Source organism: Heloderma suspectum, chromosome 5 (genome assembly GCF_057233095.1).
Source record: "Heloderma suspectum isolate Gila_16-S chromosome 5, 16-S_ref, whole genome shotgun sequence".
Taxonomy (NCBI): Eukaryota; Metazoa; Chordata; class Lepidosauria; order Squamata; family Helodermatidae; genus Heloderma; species Heloderma suspectum.
The window spans coordinates 180,841,910-180,868,497 of record NC_139462.1 but is presented as its reverse complement, the minus strand read 5'-3'; the positions used below and the strand labels follow the sequence as shown (position 1 = coordinate 180,868,497).

At 42.6% G+C, this 26,588-nt stretch overlaps 1 protein-coding gene across 3 annotated transcripts in view; it reads right to left on the bottom strand.

The window, feature by feature from the left end:
* IGF2BP3 (insulin like growth factor 2 mRNA binding protein 3) overlaps window positions 1-26,588 on the bottom strand; it is a 114,780-nt gene that overhangs the window by 38,181 nt on the left and 50,011 nt on the right. The window contains exons 4-6 of one of the 3 annotated variants that reach the window (XM_084858559.1): window positions 14,545-14,596; window positions 14,396-14,459; window positions 1,683-1,967 (exon numbers count right to left, since the gene is read on the bottom strand). In XM_084858559.1, coding sequence (XP_084714685.1) covers window positions 1,683-1,967; window positions 14,396-14,459; window positions 14,545-14,596 — 401 coding nt within the window. The other 2 variants (XM_084858560.1, XM_084858561.1) reach the window with 2 other exon arrangements.

Below are 26,588 nucleotides of genomic sequence, written 5' to 3'. Positions count from 1 at the left end.
AGAAGCCACCAAGAGGTCCAGCAGAAGTAACAGGGACATACTCCCGGTGTCAGTGGTTCAGTGTTACGTCTATTAAATCACTGGTTCAGTATTAACATCTCAACTGGTGTAACTATAGTTACTACTAAATCATAGCTAGTTTCTAAATCATATATTGACATCACCTTCTAATCCTGGTTTTAATCCAGAGTGGTTTAAGATGCACTGTTTTTTTAAAAAGTCAGATTTTAACAAATCAGTTGTATTAAAAGTCCCTTAAAAATAACCTGGTTTAAAAAGATACCCAAGTGTAAGACAAACATTAAAATCTACATTCTATCTTTTAAAATGAAATTCATGATAATCTATCAAACATATTAAATTGAAGTTCACTTTTCTAAATAAAAGAATGAATTGGGACAAAACATTTGTGATGAAGCCATGTATTTTAACACCATGGCCTGGTTCAGACAGAAAGCTCTTAGGTTTATAAACCCTAATCCTTCAATCCTTTCCTCCAATCCCCTTCTATGCCCAGCTCCATAATGTCTGAACTGGGAAACTGTGGCTTAAATCACTGCCTTCAAACCACAATATGCAGCCAGGATCAGCCCCTGCTTGTTCAGAGCCTTTAACCCCAGATTCCCAGTTCATTGTCATGGGAAACTGTGGTTTAAGGAACTAAACTAAATTAGCTTTGCTGAAGGAAAGCATGCAAGGAGGGGAGGAAGATACACAACAAAGGTTTACAGCCCCTAAATAAAGATGGAAATTGCTTAACAATTTTACACAAAATTAGCTCAGAGCTCTCAAACATTTTTTCAGTTGAGAGACTCTGCTTAATTATAACAGATCTTTGCTATCAACTACATCAGGCAAGATAAATTTTTATGTCTCAGGGCCACATTGATGACCTGAAATTGCACAAAGAATATACTTTCCCCATTCTTCCAGCAGTACCAATTTGGCTTCTGGGAAACATTCTTTACCTAGGTTCTGGATCATGAGCATCTTTATCTGGATCGTGAGCATCTAGATGCCCTAAAGTTCCCCAAGATGCCCTAAAGAGGCCTTAACGTATCCCACCGTGGAACCTACATATTAGAATTATATCTATGCCTCCAAAGTGAATGCTATAAAACGAAGCTATATAGCTTCTTTGACACAATGTAAAGCCATCAGATAAATCTATGACTAAAGGTGGCTATGGTAAGAGGTACTTGGCTTTTATACACACCCTGGCCCTGGCCACCAAGAATAGCAACCCAGGTCACACACTACATACATTTGTGCCTAATGCTGAGGCAACCAGTCCCTGCAGGCCTCGTGTTGCCCATCCTTGCTATGTAATATTAATCCTATTTAATACACTTTGCTTGATAGTGTTACATTTTTATTGCCTACAATTATTAACACCAGTATGAAATGTTACCTATTTTTTCAAAATTTACCGTGAGCTTGCTTTCCAGAATATGATCAATGTTATTGAGACATGCCTGGTCAGCACCAGTCTCTTTGAACAACTGACTTGTTCAGCAAGATGATGCAGAGTCAGAATTCTTCTCTTCTTATCCATTATTTCACAAGAACACTGCCCCGCCCAGCACACATGCACTAGCATTATCACACTCCAATTTAAGGATTATTGATTTACTTCAGACATTAAAACTGACAACAAAAAATGATAAGACATTTTTACTTACTTTGACTGTGTCTGCTTTGTGATGTTTCTGATAGTGGCTCCTTCTTTTCCAATAATGGCTCCTACAAACTGGGTGGGAACCAGCATCCGTAGCGGAACATCAGACTGTGGTTTCTGCCTCGTAGTTGCACCCGGTGAACCTTGTCTGGGGGGACCTCTCTGCCCAAATCCACGTCTCCCCTGCGGATGCTGCTGAGGTGGTGGTTGTGCTGCCATTTCATCAGGAATATATGCAACTTTTAATGAGTAGTTTTCAAGCTGGAATCCATTCAGTTTTTCTATTGCTCTGTATAGGTTTGCAAAGGGGGAAAGGTATTGTAAGCAGGAGCTCATGGAACAAGAAATCATTCAGTTATAAACTTTCATTTACAAGTAACAGCCACAGACATACACACCTTATACCAGCCTTCCCCAACCAGGGGCCCTCCATATGTGCTGGACTGCAACTCCCATCATTCCCAGCCAGCATGATGGGAGTGCGCTAGCAGTGCACCAGGTTGGGGAAGATTGGTGTAGATACTCAAGTCCTAATTAAGTTACTTAGGTTTGATGTGTCCTTCTTTCACCTTCCTTTCTGCAGGCAGACCTCTAGTATTTTATTCTCCATCATTATCAATAATATTTTTTAAAGGGTAGTAGTGCTCTTGGACCCTGTTCTTAAATGAAGAAAAAAAAGTATTTCAGCTAATGGGATTTGAATAATTAAATAATGTGTGTCGTCTTCATTATTAAACAGTCTCTAATCCTGCTACTTGAGGACCTGACTTGGAGATCTACATCCTAGCGATATTAAGGCACTTGGGTCAAATGACTTGACTGAATTATCAACTGTCAGATTTCATGAAGAGTCCTCCTTTGCACTACGGATTATATTGGCTTTGTTAACTTTTATAAACCAATAACGCATGCAAACCCTTAAGTACTGGAAAACGATTCCTTTGGGAATCAACGTATATGTACTAATGGAAGTTGTGTGTTTTTCAAAGGTACTTCTCTGTTAGATTCTTACAATTTTCCACCTCTGCTAAACTCTTTCACATTTACGTATGTGAGAAGTTTGAGTTGCTTCCCCCATCTGCGAAGAAAGTTGTTTTTATTTTCTCTGACAAACATATTAAACAATAACCCGAGAAACCCAACTACAGATAAAAGCAGTTGCAAAAAGCACAGACACACACACACTTTGGATTCCATTTTGTATAACATGCAGGTACATGATGATATGCCAGTTATTACTGTAGCATGTCCATTTTGAATGCAATGTAGAAAATATTTTAAAGCACTTCAACTGTGTTACCAATGATAAGGACACAATGAAAATATATTTCCCCCTTCCCAAAGACCATAGTCTTGAAAAAGTAACTTCTCAAGTAAAAGTGGTTTCTTGAAAACTTATTTTGGAAAAATAAAAAATAATTGCAAATAACTACTTTAATAAGCAACAGCTGTAAAATTCTGTAGTAGTTTTTAACCATCTCAACAAAACTGTAAAATCCTTTTTGAAATAACCAAATGTGGTCCAAATTATACAAAGGGAGAAGGGACATACGGAGAGGAAGCAATCTCTCCAGGGTGTTTCAGCCAAAAACTGAAGTCTGAACTTTTGAGACGCTACTGGCATTTCTAGATAATGACCTGGTTCACATGATGAAACAAACCACAGGTTGTTTGTGAGTGAGTGTGCTGGCTCCCACCCACTTGCCTGCTCCTGGCGAGCTGAACAAGTGAGGAACGCCCATACCTGGGTTGTTCTCTCTGGAACTCTGGACTGTTGAGGGAGAAACAATCCAGAGTTATAACTCTGAAGAACAAACCAAGGGTTCTAATACTGGGTTGTTTCTCCCTCAACAGCCCAGAGTTTTGGGTTCACATATCACAGAAAACAACCCAGAGATGTCCCTTAGTTGTTTAGTGCACCAGAAGCTAGCGAGCATGATTGCTCCCAAATAACCCATGGTCAACAAACTGCAGCTTGTTTTATCATGTGAACTGGCCCATTATATCACATCAGACAAGCTTTTCCACATGAGTTGACAACCATCAGCCTATCTTATGCAAAATTTGGCACACCTAAGCCCACTGAAATTTAGGATTGGGCTTCAAGTTTACATTTCAGGGATGTTTTACACATTACCCTGATGAAGAAAATATGCAATCACTGAGTAGGAAAAAGAGTATATTTCAAAGCATGGCTCAAATACTTGTTTTTCCTGATTACCCTAAGCAACTGATATTTCTCTCACTGTCCACAACATGCCCGTGCATACAAAGAAAGAAGGAAAAACGCCAGTCCTTTCTGGTTAGCTATATTGGGTTATTTTAAAATATAACTACATGGAGTACTTGAAAGCAAATAGTCACAAACATCTCCAGGAGCACAAGAAACCAACGGTGTTAATTTCAGAAAATTAAGGAAAGTTAAGTTTCCATAGCAACTGAGCTGTTCCTCAGTAGTGTAGATTATAATAGAATTTTAAAGTTGAACAAATGTAAGTGCTGCAATGAAAGATCATGTATAACTCCTCTTAGGATTCTGATGTTGGGGGAAAAAATGTCTGGACTTTTAATTTTCCCAACCTAAAGGGTCAGGGTACAAGGCAACATTTAGATCAAGAGAGTTAAATCTATTAAAAATTAACCTCCAATTAACTAGAAACTGTGCTAATCCTGAGCCAGCCTTGTAAATAAGATCACAAAAGCGATCAGCCTATAAAATTTTGTACAAGCCTTCAGGGGAATGGGTAGAGGAAGGATGGACAGCTGCATTTCTTTCCCAGGCGCAGAGCAGTGCGCTTCCCTCCTCTAGCAGCCTGCTTGCTTCCTATGCTGGGCACAGAGGAGACATGGAGCACTCCACTCCCTCCTCTGCCAGACTGCTCACTTGCTTACATGCAATTTTTAGTCATCTACAACTTTAAGGCTAGTGCTTAAATATAGGGCTGTCCTAAACCACAAAATAATTGTGTCATTTAAGTTATACACCATGTTCAGGAAAATTTTAGACTATCAGAAATGTGTCTTGCAATAGCCACATTGTTCAGTTTGGGAAGATACTTCTGTCACAGTTCACTATATACATGGTACACAAAGAGGTATCTTACCTCAGGTACCTTAGCAAATAGGTAAGTTAAAATCTGTTGATAAAAGGAGACAAGTGCTTCTTATCTGTAAGCCAAAGACAATAAAGCACTCCGTCATGCCAGTATTTCATACCTCTATCCTCACTCTCAACACACATTTCTTATCTTTCTTATACACATCTTTCTAAAATCCTTGTTAAATAGTGGGATTTGTGAATGCCCTGAAGTGGGCAATGTTGGACCAAGCTGTGAAGTATAAAATCAGTTTTAAAATCATGAAGTACCTTGTAAGAAGGAATTGTTGCCTGTCTGCAGTTCCTCCATGAACTCCATGGCAAGAGAGGTAGCATGCAAGACTTCTTTGTCTTCTTGGGACATTCTGAAGCAGCTTTAGAATGCTTCCTTAACATATGGAGAGGGATTGTAGCTCAGTAATATAACACATGCTTTGCATGCAGAATGCCCCAGGTTCAATCCCTGGCATCTCCAGTCAGAAGGATCAGCTACCAGGGGGGAACCTCTGCCAGAGAAACTGGATAGCTGCTGCCAGTCAGAATCAGTAGACAACAATAGGTTAGATCAACCAAATGTCGAACATGGTGTAAGGCACCTTCCTATGTTCCCAATGAGAGAGCATCACTTATGTTTTATTACTAACATACCCACTGAAATCTATAATGATTGTTCTTTTATCTACCAATGGTCAGAAGTCATGGTATTTTCCGCTTTTTGAGTGCAGTTCCTCATATAAGGACTGACAAGTATTAAGTGGATTGAAACCACTGAATTCCAGCACACTGATACAGAGCAAGGTCCTGCTTATCTATCCAGCTTCAGGTTTTAAATTGACAGATTCCTCACAGAGCTGCTTTCTTTAGATCTAGTTGATTCTTCTAGAGTAGATCACTGTAGAACTAGTAGCATGATCCAGCCAAAGCTAAGCACTTTTCAATTCCCATTTATTTCAACAGGATCCATTTAAGTACATGCCTGATCCTCCCACTGAAATCAGTGGGGCTTAAAGGCTGGATTGTGCCCTGAGACTTAAAAATCTCCCTTTCTAATCCATGAATCCATACTGCAAAATCCACATGAACAATTTCACAGGATCTTCCTCCTCTATCTTCTACAAATAGCCAAGTTTAAAAGAGAACCCAACAAACTCTAACCACCACCATCAACAATAATCTAATCCAACATACCCTGACGTTTGGTCTCTCAAATCTTGTTATCTGGCATGCATCTATTTAAACTGAAACACATGTCCCAATAATTTCCTTTCGGAATGAACCAGGGTGTTTCCCCCACAACTCATTTTTAAATTAGTACAGCAATAAGGGATAAAAGTGATAACTTGCATATTATAAAAGCAGTCCCTCACCCTGCCCAAACCCACTTCAGATGAGAGTGCAGATGCAGTAGTGATAGCACCCTTATTCTGTTTCTCCAGGCAGGGCAAGCAGCCAACGAGTCTTGGCAAACTTGCTCCTTTCCTCTTTGGCTGCTCATACGCAGCTGCTGCGGGACTGCACCTGGCTGCCTGGAGGCAACTGTTACTCCTCAACAAGCAACCAGGCAAATACCTAATTACGATACTGCAAACAGGCAAATTAAGCTGTCAGTTGGTTAGCACTGACCGATTTATAGCATTCAAGAAGTCACATCATAGCCTATCATTCAGAATAGAGCTCACAGAATAGAGCTTTTCTGCATACACAACTGGTCCCAATAAACAACTTTATGACAGATTAGGTGACATTAACTAAAAACAGTTCTTGTATCTTTCTAATAGCTCTCATCTTAATTATTTTGTAGAAGTTTTAACAAGATAAGCAAACTAAGAAAAGTTAGTTACATGTTTTCCAACTCTCGCTTCAGTGTTAAAGCTTAAATTCCACAGATGCATGACTACACATTATTTTAATCTAGAGAATATCACACAATGGATGGGGAGGAGGATAGGGTGCAATGTCAGCAGCAGCTTATTTCAAAGCAACAGCACACTAATAAGATGCTCACTACATGCAAGTTTGGAAAAAGAAAGATATTGGAACTTTGAACATCGGGGTCTTTTCCAGGGAGTTTTCTCTTCGCATTTGGTGGCCAAAATATTTGAGCTTCAGCTTCAGTATCTGTCCTTCCAATGGGCACTCAGGGTTGATCTCCTTTAGGATGGACTGATTTGACCTCCTTGTAGTCCAGGGGACTCGTAAGAGTCTTCTCCAGCACCACAGTTCGAAAGCATCAATTCTTCAGCACTCAGCCTTTGTTATAGTCCAGCTCTCACAGCCATACATTACTACTGGGAAAACCATAGCTTTGATTAGACGGACCTTTGTTGGCAAGGTGATGTCTCTGCTTTTTACTATGCTGTCTAGGTTTGTCATAGCTTTCCTCCCAAGGAGCAAGAGTCTTTTAATTTCATAGCTACAGTCACCGTCTGCGGTGATCTTGGAGCCCAAGAAAGTAAAATCTGTCACTGCTTCCATTTCTTCCCCTTCCAGATGCCAGGAAGCGATGGGGCCAGATGCCATGATCTTCGTTTTTTTTATGTTGAGTTTCAAACCAGCTTTTGCACTCTCCACTTTCACCCTCAACAAGAGGCTCTTTAGATCCTCTTTGCTTTCTGCCATTAGGGTGGTGTCATCTGCGTATCTGAGGTTGTTGATAATTCTCCCAGCAATCTTAATTCCGACCTGTGATTCATCCAACCCAGCGTTTCTCATTATGTACTCTGCATATAAGTTAAATAAGCAGGGCGACAATATGCAGCCTTGTCGTACTCCTTTCCCAGTTTTGAACCAATCGGTTGTTCCATGTCTGGTTCTTACCGTTGCTTCTTGACCCTCATACAGGTTTCTCAGGAGACAGGTAAGGTGGTCTGGTACTCCCATCTCTTTCAGAATTTGCCACAGTTTGTTGTGATCCACACAATCAAAGGCTTTAGCGTAGTCAATGAAGCAGAAATAGACGTTTTTCTGGAATTCTCTTGCTTTCTCCATGATCCAGCGAATGTTGGCGATTTGATCTCTAGTTCCTCTGCCTCTTCGGAACCTAGCTTTTACTTCCGGTAGTTCTCGGTTCACATACTGCTGAAGCCTAGCTTGTAGGATTTTGAGCATCACCTTGCTGGCATGTGAAATGAGCGCAATGGTGCGGTAGTTTGAACACTCTTTGGCATTGCCCTTCTTTGGAATTGGAATGTAAACAGACCTTTTCCAGTCTTGTGGCCACTGTTGAGTGTTCCAAATTGGTTGGCATATTGAGTGCAGCACTTCAACAGCATCATCTTTTAGCATTTTAAATAGCTCAGCTGGAATACTGTCATCTCCACTAGCTTTGTTGTTAGTAATGCTTCCTAAGGCCCACTTGACTTCACTCTCTAGGATGTCCGGCTCAAGTTCAGTGACCGCACTATCATGGCTGTCAGGGATTGATGATTAAAACTGGTGATTAAATATATTACAAGTAAACTAATCCTCACATGGAAATGGTCTTACAATCCATAGTTTACGTTGGCCAAGGCATCATAGCAGAACACCCAAGGAACAGTAGTTATATGAAGGGATTATGATCTCCAACAGAAAATTTTCAGCACTGCAAGATGATTGAGGAAACAAAGACAAGCCTGTATCGTAGACATAATGAGTTTTACTTATTTTAAGGCAGAAGTCCTGAAATGAAGTTGATAATTTCACTTTGCCACAAGGTGGCAGAAACTTCCAAGTTAAAACAAAAGCCCCACATGCCAATGGTGTCCCTTGACATTTTATACTAATATGAAAATGAGGGACACAGTCATTGGTGGGGAGAAGACACATCTAGTCTCCTGTCTGACTTCAAACTTGAGCACAGTGCTAGAGACACAGGGTCAACTGCATCCCACTCCCCCTTCTCTCCAATACTGTTTATCAGGCACTGGCAAAGGGAACTTACAGGCCTTGTAAGCATGTGCATGATTGTTCTTGGGTAGTCTTTATTTGTTCTTAGTAGGAAAGCTTCAAAGGATTGAGATAAGGTGACTGATTTCGATTCTTTCACCAGGATGTTTCCTGCAAGGTTTCATCTTAAAGGGGGACGGGGGCGGGGGGGAGAAGAGAAGAGATAAGTCCCTGGGAGAGATCATAGTGTTTGGTCCATTATCTCATGACACCCTTCTCTCGTTGCTCTTGCATTTTTCTTCACCTGACCTGCATATTGCAGGTCTTGAATCTGCTCAATAGTAGGTCCTAGTGGGGGGGGGGGGCAATGTGGAGAGTTGGGGAGGATGTTCTGGAGACCGCACTGCTCCCTCACCACAGCCACAACGGGAAGTGGCCACAGAACAGCTTTCCCACTGGTTATCCTGGGAAGGAAGGCACGAGCATCCTACACATCTTTTTTTCCAGCAAAATTACACTCTCCGCAGAGGGCTGGAAGGAGCACAGTTCTGCAGAACCATGCTCCTCCTAGCACCCTGCTTCTCTGCAGAACTGGTGATTCTGCTGGGAAACAATTCACACAGGGAGCGTGCACCTTGTTTCCCAGAAGAATCACTGGGAAAGAAGCTACGTGGCCGCAGTGGAAGCCACAGTGAGGAGGCAGGGGATTCAGTGGGGGCCACAAAATTCTCCATGGCAGGCCACATGTTGCCCACCCCTGTCCTAGTTAGACACATGGGTTGAACCTGAAAAATACCGTATGTGAATGGAAGAGGTTTGGGGTACTTGTGAGGTAGCCACATGCTGTTGAGGTTCGCCTCAGGAGCACGTGCAGTAGAGCATTTAGTGTTGTAGCATCCACCCTCTGGAATTCTTTACCACCTGCCACTAGACATGCCCCCACAGTTCTGATGTTTAGATGTATTCTTAAAGTGTATTTCTTCACACAGATTTTCCCTGAAGCGTGAACCAGCCAGCTATCACCTGTAGCACACAGCAGAGTGTGTGGTTTTACTGCTGATCAATTTTGTATTGTTCCATTGTTGTAAGACGAAGAGCACTCTATTCCTTGACTGGACTCTGCACACAGAACTCTGGGCCCAACCCATTATACGGTTTTGTAAACTAAATCTAGGCAAGACCAACAATGATGGCCATCAAAATTTCAGAGCTCACCAAACACTCCTAAGCAAACTTAGTAGTCATGAGAGAAAAGGAGACTTCCTCTTAGGAATCGGTAATTGATTAAAGAACAGGAATCCGAGAGTAGCATAAATGGATAATTGCTGCAATGGAGAGCTATAAATAATGGGGTCCCCTAAGGATCTGTATTGGGGCTGGTGCTTTTTAACTTGTCCATATCCAGTGGACAGTGATCTGGAGTTAGAGGTGTGCGCTAAGGTGGCCAGATTTCCTGACAACTCCAAATTATTTAGGGTAGTTAAAACAAAATGGCATTAAAATGGCAAATGCAGTTCAAAGTAAGCAAGTCTAATGTGATACATCAGTCCAGTGTGCAGCTGCTGTAGGAAGACAAATTCCATGTTGAGGATCATTAGAAAAGGAATCAAAAATAGAACTGCCAATATCAAAATGCCTATGCACAAATCTATGGTGCAACCACATTTGAAACACTGTGTACCAAAAAGGATACTGTCGAGCTGGAAAGGTTGCTAAAAAGGGAAACTAAGATGATTAAGGGGCTGGAGCAACTTCCCTATGAGGAAAGGTTATAACATTTGGGGCTTTTAGCTTAGAAAAGAAGCAAGTAACAAGAGACATGCTAGAGGTGTATAAAATTATGCACAATGTGGAGAAAATGGATGGAGAGACATTTTTCTCCTTCTCTCATAATACTAGAACCTGGGACTATCCAATGAAGCTGACTGGTAGGAGATTCAGGACAGATAAAATGAAGTACTTCTTTACACTGTACGTAGTTAAACTATGGAATTTTCTCCCACAAAATGTAGTGATGGTCACCAGCTTGGATGGCTTTAAAAAGGGGCTAGATAAATTCATGGAGGATAAGGCTATCAATGGCTATTAGTCCTGATGGCTGTATATTCCTCAAAATACCCGTTGCTGTGGAACATGACTGGGAGCGTGCTATTGCATTCATATCCTACTAGTGGACTTCCCATAGGCATCTGGTTGGCTACGGAGAAGGGAATGCTGGACTAGGTAGGTTTTGTCTGATCCAATATGACTCTTATGTTCCTGTGTCAAGTTAGGGAGAACAGGGAGAACGCTACTCTGAAAACTGATCATTTCCCGCCGTCTCTGCCCATGCAGGTTTGAAGCCTTGGAGTGTTCCTGGATTCAGTGTTGGGCCAGAAAGCAGTCTGTGACAGTGTTCAAGGTTATCTTTTTTATCCCCCCAGGCACCCCTTTCTGTGACCCTTCTGTCAGACCTGACAACAGTAACATAGTTTTGTAATGTAGTGGCTATATGTTATACATTTATTTCACTAGACGTACTGCATTTGGGCACAAATCACGCTGCTGATTTTTTTTCCTTAAAAAGACTTAAGATAGCCTAGGCCCTACACACCTGAGAGATTGCTTTCTCACATTTGTGCCACTGTGACCTTTAAGCACAACCTCTTGACTACTTACCATGTGCTTATTTTAAAAGCAAATGCAGATAATCCTTTCAGTGGTTGCCCACTACTATGGAACTCCCTTTTTCCTGGAGATCTAGCCAATTTTGAATCCTGATTATTTTGCAGAAGCACCATAAAACCTTGAATGGCCTAGCATTTAATGGCAAAGGTTAGAGGAAGCCTAATTTTTGTTTGGAAAAGTTTTTATATTTTAATGACTATTTTATCAAATGTGCAGGAAAGCCACATTGCCGTCATTCCTCAGAATGACATAGAACAGATCCAGAATAAAAAAAACCCTGGATGTTTAAGTTTTCATTACATATAATTCTGAAATGCTCAGATATGTTACCTAGAAATTAGGATCAGATGTAGGCCTCCAGAAGGTACACAAGACACTGGCCTGGTTCATGTGATTGCTGCAACTCACCGTGGCTTATTTAAGCCATGGCAGATTGCAGCACATGCTGGTGGCCATTGTGAATATTCAAGTGGCAGCAGGTGGTCACTTACTGTGATGTCCAAATCCGGGAAGTGTGGGTTGTTGCTGTGGTTAACAAACCACCCACAACCCATGGGCTGTTTTGGGGTTTGGGGTGGCTGTTGACCACAGCAACAACTCATAATGTGCCAGGACGTTACAATAAGCCATGGCAACTGCCCGCCATGGCTAGAAGATTCACAATGATGGTCAGCATGTACCACAACCCACTGTGGCTTAAATAAGCCATGGTAGGCTGCAACAATTGTGCAAACTGGCCCAGAGTGTCAAACAAGAGTGATATTTCTGTATATAAGCTGCAAGAAACTTTTTCAAAGCCCACAAATGCCAATAAAGATTTCCATTCATGTCAATGGAATTGTTATTAGACCAGAAAAGAGATTATGAATAATTCCCACCTACCCTTAGCTCAATTTTGCCTTTAGCCCTGCAAGGAAGAACACTTGGCTCCAACTGACAGTTACTCTGGGACTCAAGGGGAAAGAACACTCTGGCCTTATCCATTGCCCCAAAGAACAAGACCTGCCAATTGCTGTTTGGGCAAGAACACCAGCAAGGGAAGATCACCTGGACCCAAGGTGCATTTAAATGTCTGTTTATAGCTCACCACCTTATTCTGGCCTTGAAAAACTGATCTCACTTCTATTCCTTTTCCTCCCAACTCCCCCTTCCCTTGTGTGTCTTGTCATTTAGTTTGTAAGCCTGATGGCAAGGCCTATTTCTCTTTTTTATTGAGGTGAGCTGCTTAGAGAAATAGAAAAGGTGATTGAGCGGGTGGTGGCAATGCAGTTGAAGGCACACTTGGAAGAAGCCGATTATCTAGACCTATTTCAGTCGGGCTTCAGGCCTGGGCATGGGACAGAAACGGCCTTGGTCACCTTGGTGGATGATATGAGGAGGACTCTGGATAGGGGTGAATGCTCCTTCCTTGTTCTCCTCGACTTCTCAGCAGCTTTTGATGCCGTTGACCATGGTATCCTCCTGGACCGCCTGGAGGAGTTGGGCATTGGAGACACAGTATTGCGGCGGTTCCGGTCCTTCCTCTCCGGCAGGTACCAGAGGGTAGCACTGGGAGAGGAGGTTTCGGGCCCGTGGCCGCTCACTTGTTGGGTGCCACAGGGTTCCATCCTCTCCCTGATGCTATTTAACATTATGTGAAGCCGCTGGGGGCTATCATCAGGAGGTTTGGGGTGCGGTGTCATCAATATGCGGATGACACGCAGCTCTACCTCTCGTTAAATCTTCACCAAGGTTGGCCATAGAATCCCTGTCCAAATGTCTGGAGACAGTGAGTGGCTGGATGGGGAGGAATAAGCTGAAGCTGAACCCTGACAAGACTGAGGTACTTCTGGTGGGAGACAAGAGGAGGCTGGGGGATGTTGATCTGGTGTTGAATGGGGTACGGCTACCCTGGAAAGACCAGGTCCGCAGCTTGGGGGTCATTCTGGACTCCCAGCTGCCCATGGAGGCTCAGGTGTCAGCTGTGAGCCGGATAGCGCTGTATCAACTCCATCTGATACGGCGGCTGCGCCCCTTCCTTCCTGACCATCTGCTCCCGTCAGTAGTACATGCCCTGGTCTCCTCTCGTTTAGACTACTGAAATGCGCTCTACGTGGGGTTACCCTTGAAGACGGTTCAGAAGCTGCAGCTGGTACAGAACGCGGCGGCTCACCTGATTATAGGTAGCCGCCGGCGAGATCACATCACTCCAGTGCTGAAGGAGTTGCACTGGTTACCAGTTGTTTTCCGGGCCAAATTCAAGGTGTTGGTTTTGACCTTTAAAACCCTATATGGTTCCGTCCCAGCCTATCTTAAGGAGTGCCTCCAGCAACACCAGACAGGCTGCTTAACAAGATCAGCCTCGGATGGCCTTCTCTCTGTCCCATCAGCCAGGACAGCTAGACTGGTGGGGATGAGGGAGAGGGCCTTTTCTGTGGTAGCCCCCACTCTGTGGAACTCCCTCCCTAGGGAACTCCGCCACGTCCCCTCTTTAATGAGCTTCCGCTGTGCATTAAAAATGTGCTTGTTCAGGCAGGCATTTGGGGTGGGTTACGGTATTTTAGAAAATGTTTTTACTGTAGAATTTTATTGTTTTAAACTGTTTTATTATATACTTTGTACATCGCCCAGAGTGGCTGGGTGACCAGCCAGATGGGTGATTAATAAATTTAATAAATAAATACATAAATAAATAAATGTGAGATAAAAATGCAGTAAATACTATTTTTGAATGTATACTTTTACAGTGCAATCCTACAGTGCAATTACTCAGACATATGTCCCACTGCATTCAATGACCTTGCTCCCCAGTAAGTGTTCAGGTTTGCAGACTTATAGTGCAATACACATCTACTCAGAAGGAAGTCTCACTAAGTTCAATGAGCCTTACTCTCAGGAAAGTGGATATACAGGACTGCAGCCTTAGTATTTCAATACTACTTGAAAAGCAAATATAAAGTGCTAAGTAAGTGACACAACATACTGAGATGAACAGAGATTCCTTCTGCAAGTGTATCTAGTATTAACACAAACATCAGAAAGTTAAAAATATTTTGAAGCAGGACAAGGAATGGCTTGGACTAAAATCAAAGTAAATAAGCACTTACTGTCTGGCCTGGTCCTTATTGGCATATGTTACATTTACTACTGCAGTCTCTGTTTCAGTATTCACTAGAACAAAGAAGTATATAAAGAAAAAAATTACATTTTGCTTACTTCCTTTAAACAGAAAATGGTTTTGAGTTTTGTGTGTTACCTTGCTCACAGTTCTCCACTGTCCCATACTGTGCTAGCAAGCTGTCCAACACCTATGAAAAAGGAACACAGGTGAAAATTTAAAGTTTCTCTGGTAGTTATATATGGAAACACGAACTCTTTTCCTAAAGTCTTTTCATCTCGAGTTCTGAATTTGAACTTCGGAGTTTAGCTTAATAGCTATCAACAAAGTGAACCCATACAGCAAAACTAATATTTACTGTGACTTGGTTCACATGTAACGAGAAGCCATTATTCGTGAATTTCCCCATGAGGTTTCTCGTTGTGGCACTGGCTAGTATTTTGAATATTTGAGCTGCGGCAGGGGCAAACTGTAACTTGTTACGTGTGAACCTGGTGAGGGTGGGTTGTTGGGATGGTTGACAAGCCACCCAGAACCCATGGCCTGTTTTAGGGTTGCTGGTGGCTTGTTAACCACCCCAACAACCCACTCTTACCAGCTTCACATGTAACAAGCTACGGTGCACCCTCGGCACAGCTCAAATATTCAAAATGGCAGCCACAACCGCAGTGAGAGGCCCTGTGGGGAAATTCACCCATGGAGGCTTCTTGTTATGTGCAAACTGGGCCAGTAAGTCAGTCAATTCTCTATACCTATGAATGAGGAACAAAGAAAATCCAGATGGTATAAGTTACACCAGCCACGCTAGTTTTATTATGTGTTCAGAAAGATTACAGATCTCTACTCTAATTCCTTTTTTCCAATATTAATCAATGTCTTTCAAATTTCTATAACCCACTTTATGTATTTAATATTGCTCTCATTGTGAATTTGTTAAATTACATGAATTACAATAAGGCTGCAATCATACAAACACAAGCCCCACTGAATTTGATGGGACTTACTTCTGAGAAGACATGTATAGATTGCATTGCAACTACCATAGTGCAAGTATACTACTATGGCTCATTTTTTATCTGAAGAAATACATTACTCTACTTGAGACTAAAGCAAAATCGCAGTTTCTAAAAAGATACATTTCACAACAACTATTGCTGTCTTGAGTTATGCACAATTTCTAGAAAGACATTTTGTATCAATGCTAACTTAGGAAAAAGCTAACAAATCTGAGGTTGAAGCCTGCACGCTTTGAAACCAAGTTTCCAGTTACTGCAGTTTCCAAAAAAATCAAAATGGAAAAAGCATGCTTCAAACAAAAATTGAATCAAATAAATACAACTCTTAAAATATTTTCATGTGCATCTTATGCACTCATGAATTATATACTATTTAAAAAAACTCTGATGATGTGAGAAGTGCTTTATTTTACTAACAAGCCTATTCTGAAGCAAGTTCCACTGAGCTAAATGGAACTTGTTTCCTGGTTAGTATGTCTAGGATTGCATCCTAGGCTATAAAAAAGTGAATTAAATAATTTAAACATTTTAATTGTCCCTAGAAGAAGAAATGACTCGCACAACTCTGGAATCTAACTTTTCAAGTCAGACAAACAGCATGATCATCAGCCATACTCAGATTGAGCTCATCAGTATTTGTAAGAAAACAGTATTTCTTTAAATACAATGCTAGAAAACATAGGACACATCTCAGATTTTAGCATCACACAAAAAATCTCCATTTTAGGTCTTTAGTTTAAGATACAGGATTGGGTCCAAAGATTCCCTTCCTTCATCTGAAGAAGACTCCTTCCATCGGGGGAAGGAACTTCTGGATCCAAACCATAGTCCTATGATATAGCTTTTTACCCACAAAACATTAGGCTATTCCAGGGCTTGCTATCCAGTTTAAAGTTGCAAGGAATTAAGGGCTGTTGAGAAGTATAATCAAGAACCCAGGATTATATAACATAGTAGGTCTTTGCTCCAATTCCGATATATAGCAAAGGGGGATAATGGAGACAGCAGCGATTTAAAATATTTTGATGTGGGCTAGGGATGTCTGTGGCTGGAAAATAAAGGTCATTTCTCACACCGCGCACCCACCCAGGATAATTCTGACATTATTTAGAATATATATTCAGCACTACAAAAACATGTAGCTGTGGAAAGCATCTTCAGCTCCTATGGAGATGTCCACTACATGGTGATGTTAAAACATTCAAAATAATAACACACTTTTTAGCTAAAATTTATTTATGGATAAAATTTTAAGAAAATAATATACCTGTTTGAAAATACATCTGCTATAACTTATTCCTTAGATAAAACTGCACCCCTTGCTCCCTCCCCCTCAAAATTAAAAGACAATGGGGCCTGCTAGGCCTGGACCCATGGGCCCAAGCCCCAAATCCCAGAGCCCTAGATCTATTTCCCAGAGGCCTGAGCGTCCACTGGTGCAGATGGAAGTTTTTTTTCCAAGGTTTTTTTTTTGGGGGGGGGTTCCAGTGGAAATCGCAGCTTGCTGCATACTCTTTAAGCTTAGGAAAAAGACTTCCATTGATGCCAACAGATTTCTCTCTAAGTGTAATTGCCATGCAAGGGATGATTTGCGGGGGGGGGGGAAGCTACCTCTCCCCTCCCCATGAGCTGTGATCCCCAATGAAAATTGCCCCCTCAATGGCAATTAAGCTTATAATTTTTTTTCTAAGCTTAATTGCCATGCAGGGAGATTTGGGGGGTGGGTGAAACAGCTAGGGAAGGAAGGGTTAACCTTCTTCTTCCTGTGTGCTCCCCCCCCCCCACTATTAAGCTTAGAAAAACTTTCCATTGGAAGGTTTTTTTCCTATGCCTAGTTGCTTGGGTAGAGGAAATTACTCAGGGAGGAAAAGAGAGAGAAGGGGCAGGGAGAGTGACAGAGGTGGAGAAAGAAAAACAATGTGTTCTTGACTTCCTTAAACGTTAAATAATTTGGGAAGGAGGTTCTTTTCCAGGTACCCTGGTAGACTGTGTGCGCGCACTCAGCATGTGCAAGTGAGTGAGTGAGAGAGCACACCAGATCCTTCTACCCATAATACCTCAGCCTCCTCTTCCCTTTTCTCTTTCCAGGCTTCTTCTGTCTCCTCCCCACTCCCTGCTCCATCTTTCCCCTCCCTTTGATCTCAAGTTACACTGAACTTTTAGAAGAGTGTAAGAAGTTGCCACCAAATACTTAACATTCTTTTCACCTGCATATATTGATGTGTTATACATAGGACAATTATAACCCTGCTTACCCTAGGGCGAGTGGGGAACTGCAAAGCTAAAATTACAATACCATTAGATGAAACTGACAAGGAACCATGACACTGAAAATCCCCCACCCCTTTCTTCACTCTAGCCTCAAGCACCAAAAGATTAGCACCAAAAGATTCACATTTTAAACTGACTTGCATATGAATGCATTAGAGGAAAACCACAGTAATTAAAACTACCTCTTGCATTCTACCTTCTTTATACACTAGGTTTTCCTTTTGCACTTTTCATACTAAGTGGATCCCAATTCCTGCTTGATTTTATAATACCTCCCTCTCTTAAACATTTTATTTTTTATTCTTAAATGCCAAGTCTTCCTGTTCTATTTTAAGACAAACCAGTTTTGTCTAAACTGTTCATCTGCCTCCCTATCTCCACGTGCAGCCTTGCTGGGCAACAAGGACAGAATTTCTAGCCAAGTTGGTAGTGCGATAGCAATCCTGATGAGCAGCTGAAAAGAAAAGTTTGTTTGTATAAATATTTACTCTAGCTAGAATATAATTCATTCCTTTTTTTATGTAAGAACTCCAGCATTTGTCTAAATTGGGTCTTCTCCTTTTGTTATAACACAGATGCCTTTCTTGTTCACAAAAAGCTGCAGTTTTACACTGTGGACTTTCATTCATCAGACTCTAAAAGCCAACTCTGACTGTGTTATAAACAGTGTTACCCTACACCAACTTATCCCAGTCAAAAACTACATTAGATCTCCAGCAAGAGACAAACTCTGGGAAAACCACACATTAATACCTTAAGTATTCTAATTAAAATCCAATAAATATATGTATTTTAAACCCGATTTTTCATTCCTGCAGCAGTTGCTGATGTGTTATGAGCAAGGTCTTCAGTTGAGTGGCTTAAAATTATAGCATAGGATTCATTACATATGTGAACATCAATAACAACTTTTTAAAACAGCAACAATACAGGTGAATGTTTAAGACTACACTTTCACGCTATACTGCTAAGACAACATTGAAGATTCTTAAAATTCAATATTAGACCACAGAACTAAGGGTAGTCTAAGAAACAGGAGTAATGGATTAAAAGTGCTCAGTGAATGCTTGCAAATTAGCAGAAGGCTTATGACAGAAAGAGGTGGTTATGGCAGGAATTAGCGTTTCAGGGCTACTTCCCACATAGCTGTTAAAAAAATACAGCAATACTCCCATGTCTGAAAAGTTTTGTTGAAATGGTTCACATATGTAACAGTCGGGGAGGCAGATATGGGAATCTGGACACTAGGCAACACATCTGCAGAAATAGTAGTGAGTGTGCTCAACATGAAAAGTGTGACTGACCTGCTAAACTGATATGCATCAGACCAGCTTTTTATACTATAAGATAACTGCTTTTGATTTACGCAGAACTAATCTTTAGGCAAAAGGGAAAACAGCTAGTTTGCTTAGACAAAATGTGAAACCATCAGTGTTGTCAACTTCTGGTAATTCTTGATCATCTAATTTACAGAACTTTGAAGATAAGGGAGCAATCCAATGCATGTTTAGACAGAAATAAGTCCTCCAACTCCCAGCATCCCCCAGCCAGAATGACTGGCTGGGGGATGCTGGGAGTTATATGATTTATTTCTGTTTAAACATGCATAGGATTGCACCCTAAATCAACAAAGGTTAGAGGCTTATGAAGAGGCAAAAATCCAAGCAGTTCTGTACCACCAATTACTAGATCTCCCTTGCTCCCAGACATTCAGCACTGTGCACTCAATAGCCCCATTCTCACCTTCCTTTTAGCACTGAGTGAATGCAAGGAGAGGGAGAGGGATAATGCCTGTTGGTCCTACCCCAGATCTCCACACATCTGCTGACCCTGCCATGTGCAGTTAAGTCAAAGGCAAAAAGACACTCTTCACAGGCATACAGATAGATATATACATGCATATAGTTTGCCCTGCCACATATTCAATCATCCTGGATTTTGAAGGTGCGTACTGGGCTAATGTTACACAGTTATAGCCAGCAACAGAACATAAGATCAGACAGTAAGTTTCCAGTACTGGTTGTAGAAAGGTATCTAATTTCTCTGTATAAACTTAGAGACGCATCTATAGGATTAAATGGCCCCCTGCACAACCAATCTTGGAGCTGTCAGGGCAGCCCCATCTCCCTGCTGCCATGGGAAGGTGCATTAGCAAAAAGTTAGCAAGGATGAAGGGTTTTATACCTAAGTGGGACAGAGCTACCTACACAAGATGCCCCTACAGCTGTTGCAGCACAGGCCCCCAGACTTTCTTGAAATTGCACCTTTTTACTCAAGGGAGGACTAGAAGGCACAAGAAGCAGAACTGGAGGAAAGAACACACTCACACACCTAATCTACTCTTTTTAAAGTTTATATGGAGCATAGCCAGCTCTCCTTCTGAGAAACAGAAAATAAACTTTGGGATATGTACGTGTGTGAAAGAAGAATGTGATATAGGAATTATGAAATAATGAACTGTGCCAAATTGGGGTTAGAGTGTTGAACTAGACTTGTAAGATGCATGTTCAAACTCCCACACAGCCATGAAACTCAGTGGGTGACCTTGGGCCAGCTTGCATGACATGGCTGGCTCACCGAAGGTTACGGGAGGGCGTCGTGTGAACTGGTACATTGACTGGGTTCACCCAATACACTAACCTTCATTTGGAGATGACTTAGTGGATAAACTAGCAGTTACAGGAACTCTGGGGGAAAGCGACCATGTTATACTTGAGTTCTTGGTACTAAAGGAAGCAAAAGCCGAGTGTAGCCAAACACGTACCCTGGATGTTAGGAAAGCTGATTTTAATAAACTCAGAACAATGATAAGTAAGGTCCCATGGCAAGTGACTCTAATGAGAAAAGGAGTCCAAGTTGGGTGGGAGTTTTTAAAAAAGGAAATTCTCAAGGCACAATTACAAACAATTCCAACAAGAAAAAATGGTGGAAGACAACAGAAGAAGCCAATGTGGCGTCACAAAAAGCTTAGAGATGACCTGAAAACAAAAAAAGCACACATACAGGAAGTGGAAGGAAGGCCAAGCAACAAAGGAAGAGTACAGGCAGGCAGCACAGAATTGCAGGGATGGCGTCAAGAAGGCTTAAAGCTGAGAATGAACTGAGGTTAGTGAGCGACGCTAAAAGCAACAAAAAGGCAGATACGTGCATAGTAAAAGACAGAGGAAAGAAATGGTGGTTCAGCTATTAAATAAGGATGGCAAAATGATAACAGATGACAAAGAAAAGGCAGAGGTGCTCAATTCCTACTTTGGCTCAGTCTTCTCCCAAAAGAAGGTCTATGACCCCCCCCCCCCCCAGCAAAGGAAAAGTACAGGCTGAAGGGGCAGGACTGCAGCTTGAGATCGATAGGCATATGGTCAAGGAATACCTAATTACTTTGAATGAGTTCAAATCTCCAGGGCCAGATGAACTGCATCCTACAGTAATAAAGGAACTGGCAGAAGGACTCTCAGAACCACTATGGGGAAGTGCCAGATGACTGGAGGAGGGCTGTTGTTCCTACCTTCAAAAAGGAGGAACCTGGGAACTACAGACCAGTCAGTCTGACATCAATCTCTGGGAAAATTCTGGAGCAGGTTACAAAGCAATCCATCTGTAAGCACCTTGAAAACAATGTAGTGATTACTCGAAGCCAACACAGATTTGTCAAGAACAAATCTTGCCAGATGAATCTGATCTCATTTTTTGGTCAGGTAACCACCCTTGTGGACTGTAAGAATGCTGTGGATATAATATACCTCGACTTCAGCACAGCTTTCGACAAAGTGCCCCATGATAGCTCAAAGTGGGCTAGATGAAACAATGATCCAGTGGATCTACAGTTGGCTACAGGATCGGACTCAAAGAGTGCTTGTCAATGGGATCTTCTCCAACTGGGGAGAGGTAACGAGCGGGGTACCACAGGGCTCAGTCCTGGGCCCAGTGCTCTTCAACATTTTTATTAATGACTTGGAGGAGGAGGTGCAGGGAATCTGCAGGGAATGCTGTAGGTGCAGCATCAGGGAATGCTGATCAAATTTGCAGATGACACAACATTGGGCAGAATAGCTAATACCTTGGAAGACAGAAACAAAATTCAAAGTGATCTTGACAGACTGGAGTGCTGGGCAGAAAATAACAGAAAGAAATTTAATAGGGATAAATGCCAGGTTCTGCACCTAGGAAAAAGAAACCAAATGCACAGTTACAAGATGGGGGATACTTGGCTCAACAACACTACAAGCGAGAAGGATCTTGGAATTGTTGTAGATCACAAGCTGAATATGCGTTAACAATATGCGTTTTGTAGCTCCAACAGTCAGGAAGATTTCCTGGTCGTTAAAGCACCCTGATTGTTAGAGCAATCAGCACTTCCTGACTGTTAGAGCAATATGACAATGGAACCAATTACCTAGGGAGGTAATGGGCTCTCCCACACTGGAGGCATTCAAGATGAGGCTGGACAGCCATCTGTCAGGGATGCTCTGACTTGGACTCCTGCATTGAGCAGGGGGTTGGACTCAATGGTCTTATAGGCTGCTTCCAACCCTACTATTCTGATTCTATGGTGGTTGAGTGTGGGTTGTTGTTGGACCATTGTTTGTTTGTTGTACTGTGGGTTAGCACCTTGTCTGAACCCACAACATTTTTTGCAGGGTGGCTTGTTACCCATGCAGTGTGGCTTATTTTTCTTGAACCCATGGTTCAACAAACAACCCACAGTTCAACAACAACCCACACTCAACCACTGAGTGTGGGTTAGCGTGTTATGTGAACAGCCCCACTGACTGTGTTTGCACAATGCGCTAACCCACGGTGGGTTGTTGTCTGAAACAACCCACGGTGGGTTAGTGTGTTGTCCGAACCCAGCCAGGATTTATTAGGGCGGGTTGTTTTTCCCCCCAAACCCACCCTGATAACCGATGGTCTGTTGTATGGATTGTTTTACCCATGATGGGTTGGCATGTCATCTGAACCTGGACATGCCAACCCATCCTGGGTAAAGGGCATCGAGCTACTTGGCAAAAGCAGCAGGAACCCCTGCCGCTCTTTGTCAGTGCTGCCAGTGTCCCTTTCCCCTTGCCATTAACAGCTTCCCCAACTGTGCCCAAACAGCATATTTGCAGGGCTGTCACCAGCACCCCCTTCATCTCTGCCAATCCCCCCATTACGGCTCCGATCATGATCGGTGCCCTTTAAAAAAAATCCCCAGCCCTGTTTTCATGCAAAAACGGGGCTAGGAATCTTTTTTCACTCTTCCCCATAACCAGGGAATGTATACTAATGTCCCCCTAATTATTCCCACCCCTTTGGTTTATTGCTGTTGCACACTGCTTGCCCTGCGTGGAGCCCTGTATGTTGCACTTAGCAAACATACAGGATTACAGTTGAAGATAGCCTGTATCTAGTCTCTTGCACCCATTTTTCAGGGTGCCCAACACACAGTTCCCCTTTTCTGTCAAGATCACTGAAGCTGCTTCTAGTTTGACAGCTGTCAAACTAGAAGCAGCAAGAGCGATCTTCAGGGTTAAGTGAGGTGGACATCTATTTTCATATGAAGCAGCAGGGAGGGAAGCATAGGTAGGGGTGGGCTAGGTGGGCAACCCCTCCAAGGGTGTAGTCCACCCTTATAAGAATGGGCACCCCATAGGGAGGGAAGTAATTTTAAATGTTTTCTCCCCCCGATGGGGGACTGGGAGGAAAAGCTCAGAATTACCTACTTACCAAGATAAGGCTATCCTTGACTGCAACCCTGTATGTTTGCTAAGTGCAAGATACAGGGCTCCAGGCAGGGCAAGCCAGTATTCTTCATTAACCTGTTGTTGCACGGTGCACAACAGCAATAAACTGAAGGGGGGGAACAATTAGGGAGACATAGTGCACATTCCCCAGGCATGGAGAAGTGTGCATTTCCCCCCAGCCCTGTTTTTGTGCAAAACCAGGGCTGGGAGAATTTTTAAAAATGGCTCTGACCATGATCAGAGTGGGGCAGAGGACTTGGCAGCAGACAAGACAGGTTCTGCCGCCAAGTCCCCTGAGTTGCCAGACGGATCTGGCTGGAGGATCAAGGGAGAAGCGCCGGGGAGGTGAGGGGAGACAAGCTAGGCACTGTGGGTGGTGCCCCCGATCATCTATCGGGCACACCAACTATGCACTGTGGCTTGTTGCAAGACAAGCTACAGTGCGCAGCGTGTCACCCTTCATGGGTTAGCGTGTCATGTGAACGCACCCATTGTCTCTGAACCTAACATACTCCACAGGTTAAGATAAAAATGGGGAACAGGAGAATCATGAGCTACTGAGAGAAGTAGTGGAATGTACATGTAAGGAACGTATATTCCTTACACATCTAATAAGTGGTTTTCAAACTATGTTCTAAGGAACCCTTAGATTCTCCAGGTGTAATTTAAGGATTTGTAATGCAAGACAAGTTTGCCAGGAAGATAACTTGTTCACCAGTACTGATCGATCTTCCCTTGCAACATGCAGTTCCAGGAGTGCTGGATGTGTTTTAGCACATACTCGACCCCACTGTTGTCATTGTGAATGCAACAGGTCTGACCACTGCCCTGGGTGAAGCTGGACATACACCTGAGTATGTGTCCCGGAACGCTGCTAAGTTCAGGCATTCCTCAGCAGACAAGCCAATGTGGAAAGCCGCCCCAGGAGGTAGGAAGTTTGAAAATCACTGCCCTAAATTAAAAAGCAAGATTTAGATACACAGGAATAAACACATTTATCCAAAACAGCATTTGTGAAATCAAATACATCAAGGTGTTTTGTTCACCTTTACCATACAACAGCATTCCCCAACATGGTGCTCTCCAAATGTGTGAACCTCAACTCGCACCATATCTAGCCAATAAACTGTAGAAGATGGGAGTTGTAGTCCCACACATTTAGAGAGCATCACGTTGGGGAAGGCTGCTATATACAGTTATGTTAATGCTTAACACCCACCCCTCTGCATAAGCTTAGAAAGTGCATCTTCTATTATCCATAGAAGAAAAGCAAGACAAGTTAGTGTACCATCTTTGGCAATGAATAGGGAGCTTTAGTAAGAGTGTCTGGTAATTTAAAAGCAATGGTTCAGTCATCAAGCCAATCCTTATGCACACATAAATTCACTAACTTCAGTAGGATGTTAAGTGCACTTAACTAGGAAAAGGACTGCAGCCAATGGCTGTAATCCACAACCTTCTCTCTCTAAAGTATATGTTACTGCTAGGATAGTGAGCATCCTGGGGGCTGGGCAACAAATAAAGGATTCTGCTACTGTCTCATTCTTGCAATTTACTTAACTAATGCCAACTTGAGATAGGAATTGGCAAGGTTTCCATTTTGAAATCATAACATCAGTAATTTGAATGCATTGTGCCTCAAATAATCTATACTGATTATTTAAAAAATCTATATGTATATCACAACATCACTAATGATTTGCCACAGCCCACCTTTACATTTCCTTTATTTGTAGATTCAACACATGAAGTTAGCTAGCGATCCTATTTATTTTAAGGTTAGATAAGAGTACACATGAGACACAGTTAAGACACCTAAGCCAAATTCATGTCTTCCTCTTCATCCTTCTTGTTATCTGAGTATCCTTACTTTGGGTCAGATTTGATGTTATGTTGCATTGCTTTTACAAAGGCTGCTACACCACCTTTGTTTGCTGCATCTACTGCCTCAGCTGGTAAGCCAAACTGACTCATTAGAGGTCCCAGTTGCCCAGGCAGCACTAACATGCTCAGTGTCTGCTGGAACTGTGGACAGGTCAGCAAGTTCTGGTTCTCCTCTGCTGTCTGTGGCAGAGATTCCCCCGAAGCAAGGTAAATCAGCAAGAGCGCTTAAACCTCTGTTTGCCAGAATGGATGCCATTGTTTCAGGGGTCAGTATGCTGATCAGATGAACTTGCTGTCCTCATGCTCTAGCTGGCACATTCACAGACATTAAGGTAGTCCAGAGGTCACTTAGAGCGCAATCCTATCCAGATAAGTGGCCGCCTTCAAACTCGGAGGTGACCACCTATCCAATGCAGGGCAGGAAAAGCATGGAGGAGATTGTTCCCTCCACATTTCTCCTGTCCTGCATTTTCGGCTAGACAGCCGATTGTGGCTGTCTAGCCGCAGGAGGAGGCTGCTGTACGACACATTGGATGTGTCGCACAGGCATTTCCTCCCTCCCCACCCTGAGACACGCCCTTTTTTGGCCGCTCTGCACTCCTCTTGAGAGTATGGAGGATGGGGCTGTTCTGCGCTGCCTCCGAGGCAGCATGGAAGTGGGGGGAGGTCAGTTCCCGGAAAATAAGATATCCTATGGCTGTCTAGCCACTGTCTAGTGGCCATAGGATTGCTCCCTCTATTGCATGGGTTGGGTAGGGCTTGTTGTTATGCTGGTTCTGTTTCCTGAACTTGGAGCAGGACTAGGACTGGTGGCAGAGGCAGCTGTAGGAGCAATAGGAATGGGTGTTTCCCATGTGGAGGAAGTATTGGAAGATGGCATCACAGTTGCTGACTGGCTGTGAGAGCTTTAAGGAGTAGCTAGTTGAGGTAGTGGAAGTGGAAAGGGGAAATCCTCTGGCTGCCCCCACCAAATGAGGTGAGGCAGGAAGCTACAACAGAGAGGGCCTTTTTCAGTGGTGGCACCCCATTTGTGGAATGCTCTCCTCAAAGAGGCTTGCCTGGCACCTATGTTATGGTCTTTCTGGCACCAGGTGAAAACCTTTTTATTCTCCCAGCATTTTAAGAACTGTTTTATTGTTTCTAGTACTTTATTCTGCTGTTGGTTTTATGATATTGTAATGGTTTTATTCTGTGCTGTTTTAATTTTTTGTTTTATTGTTTGTACGTTGTTTTTAATGTATTTATAGACACAGTAAATACTGAGTTAGAGAAAGGAAACTAATATTCA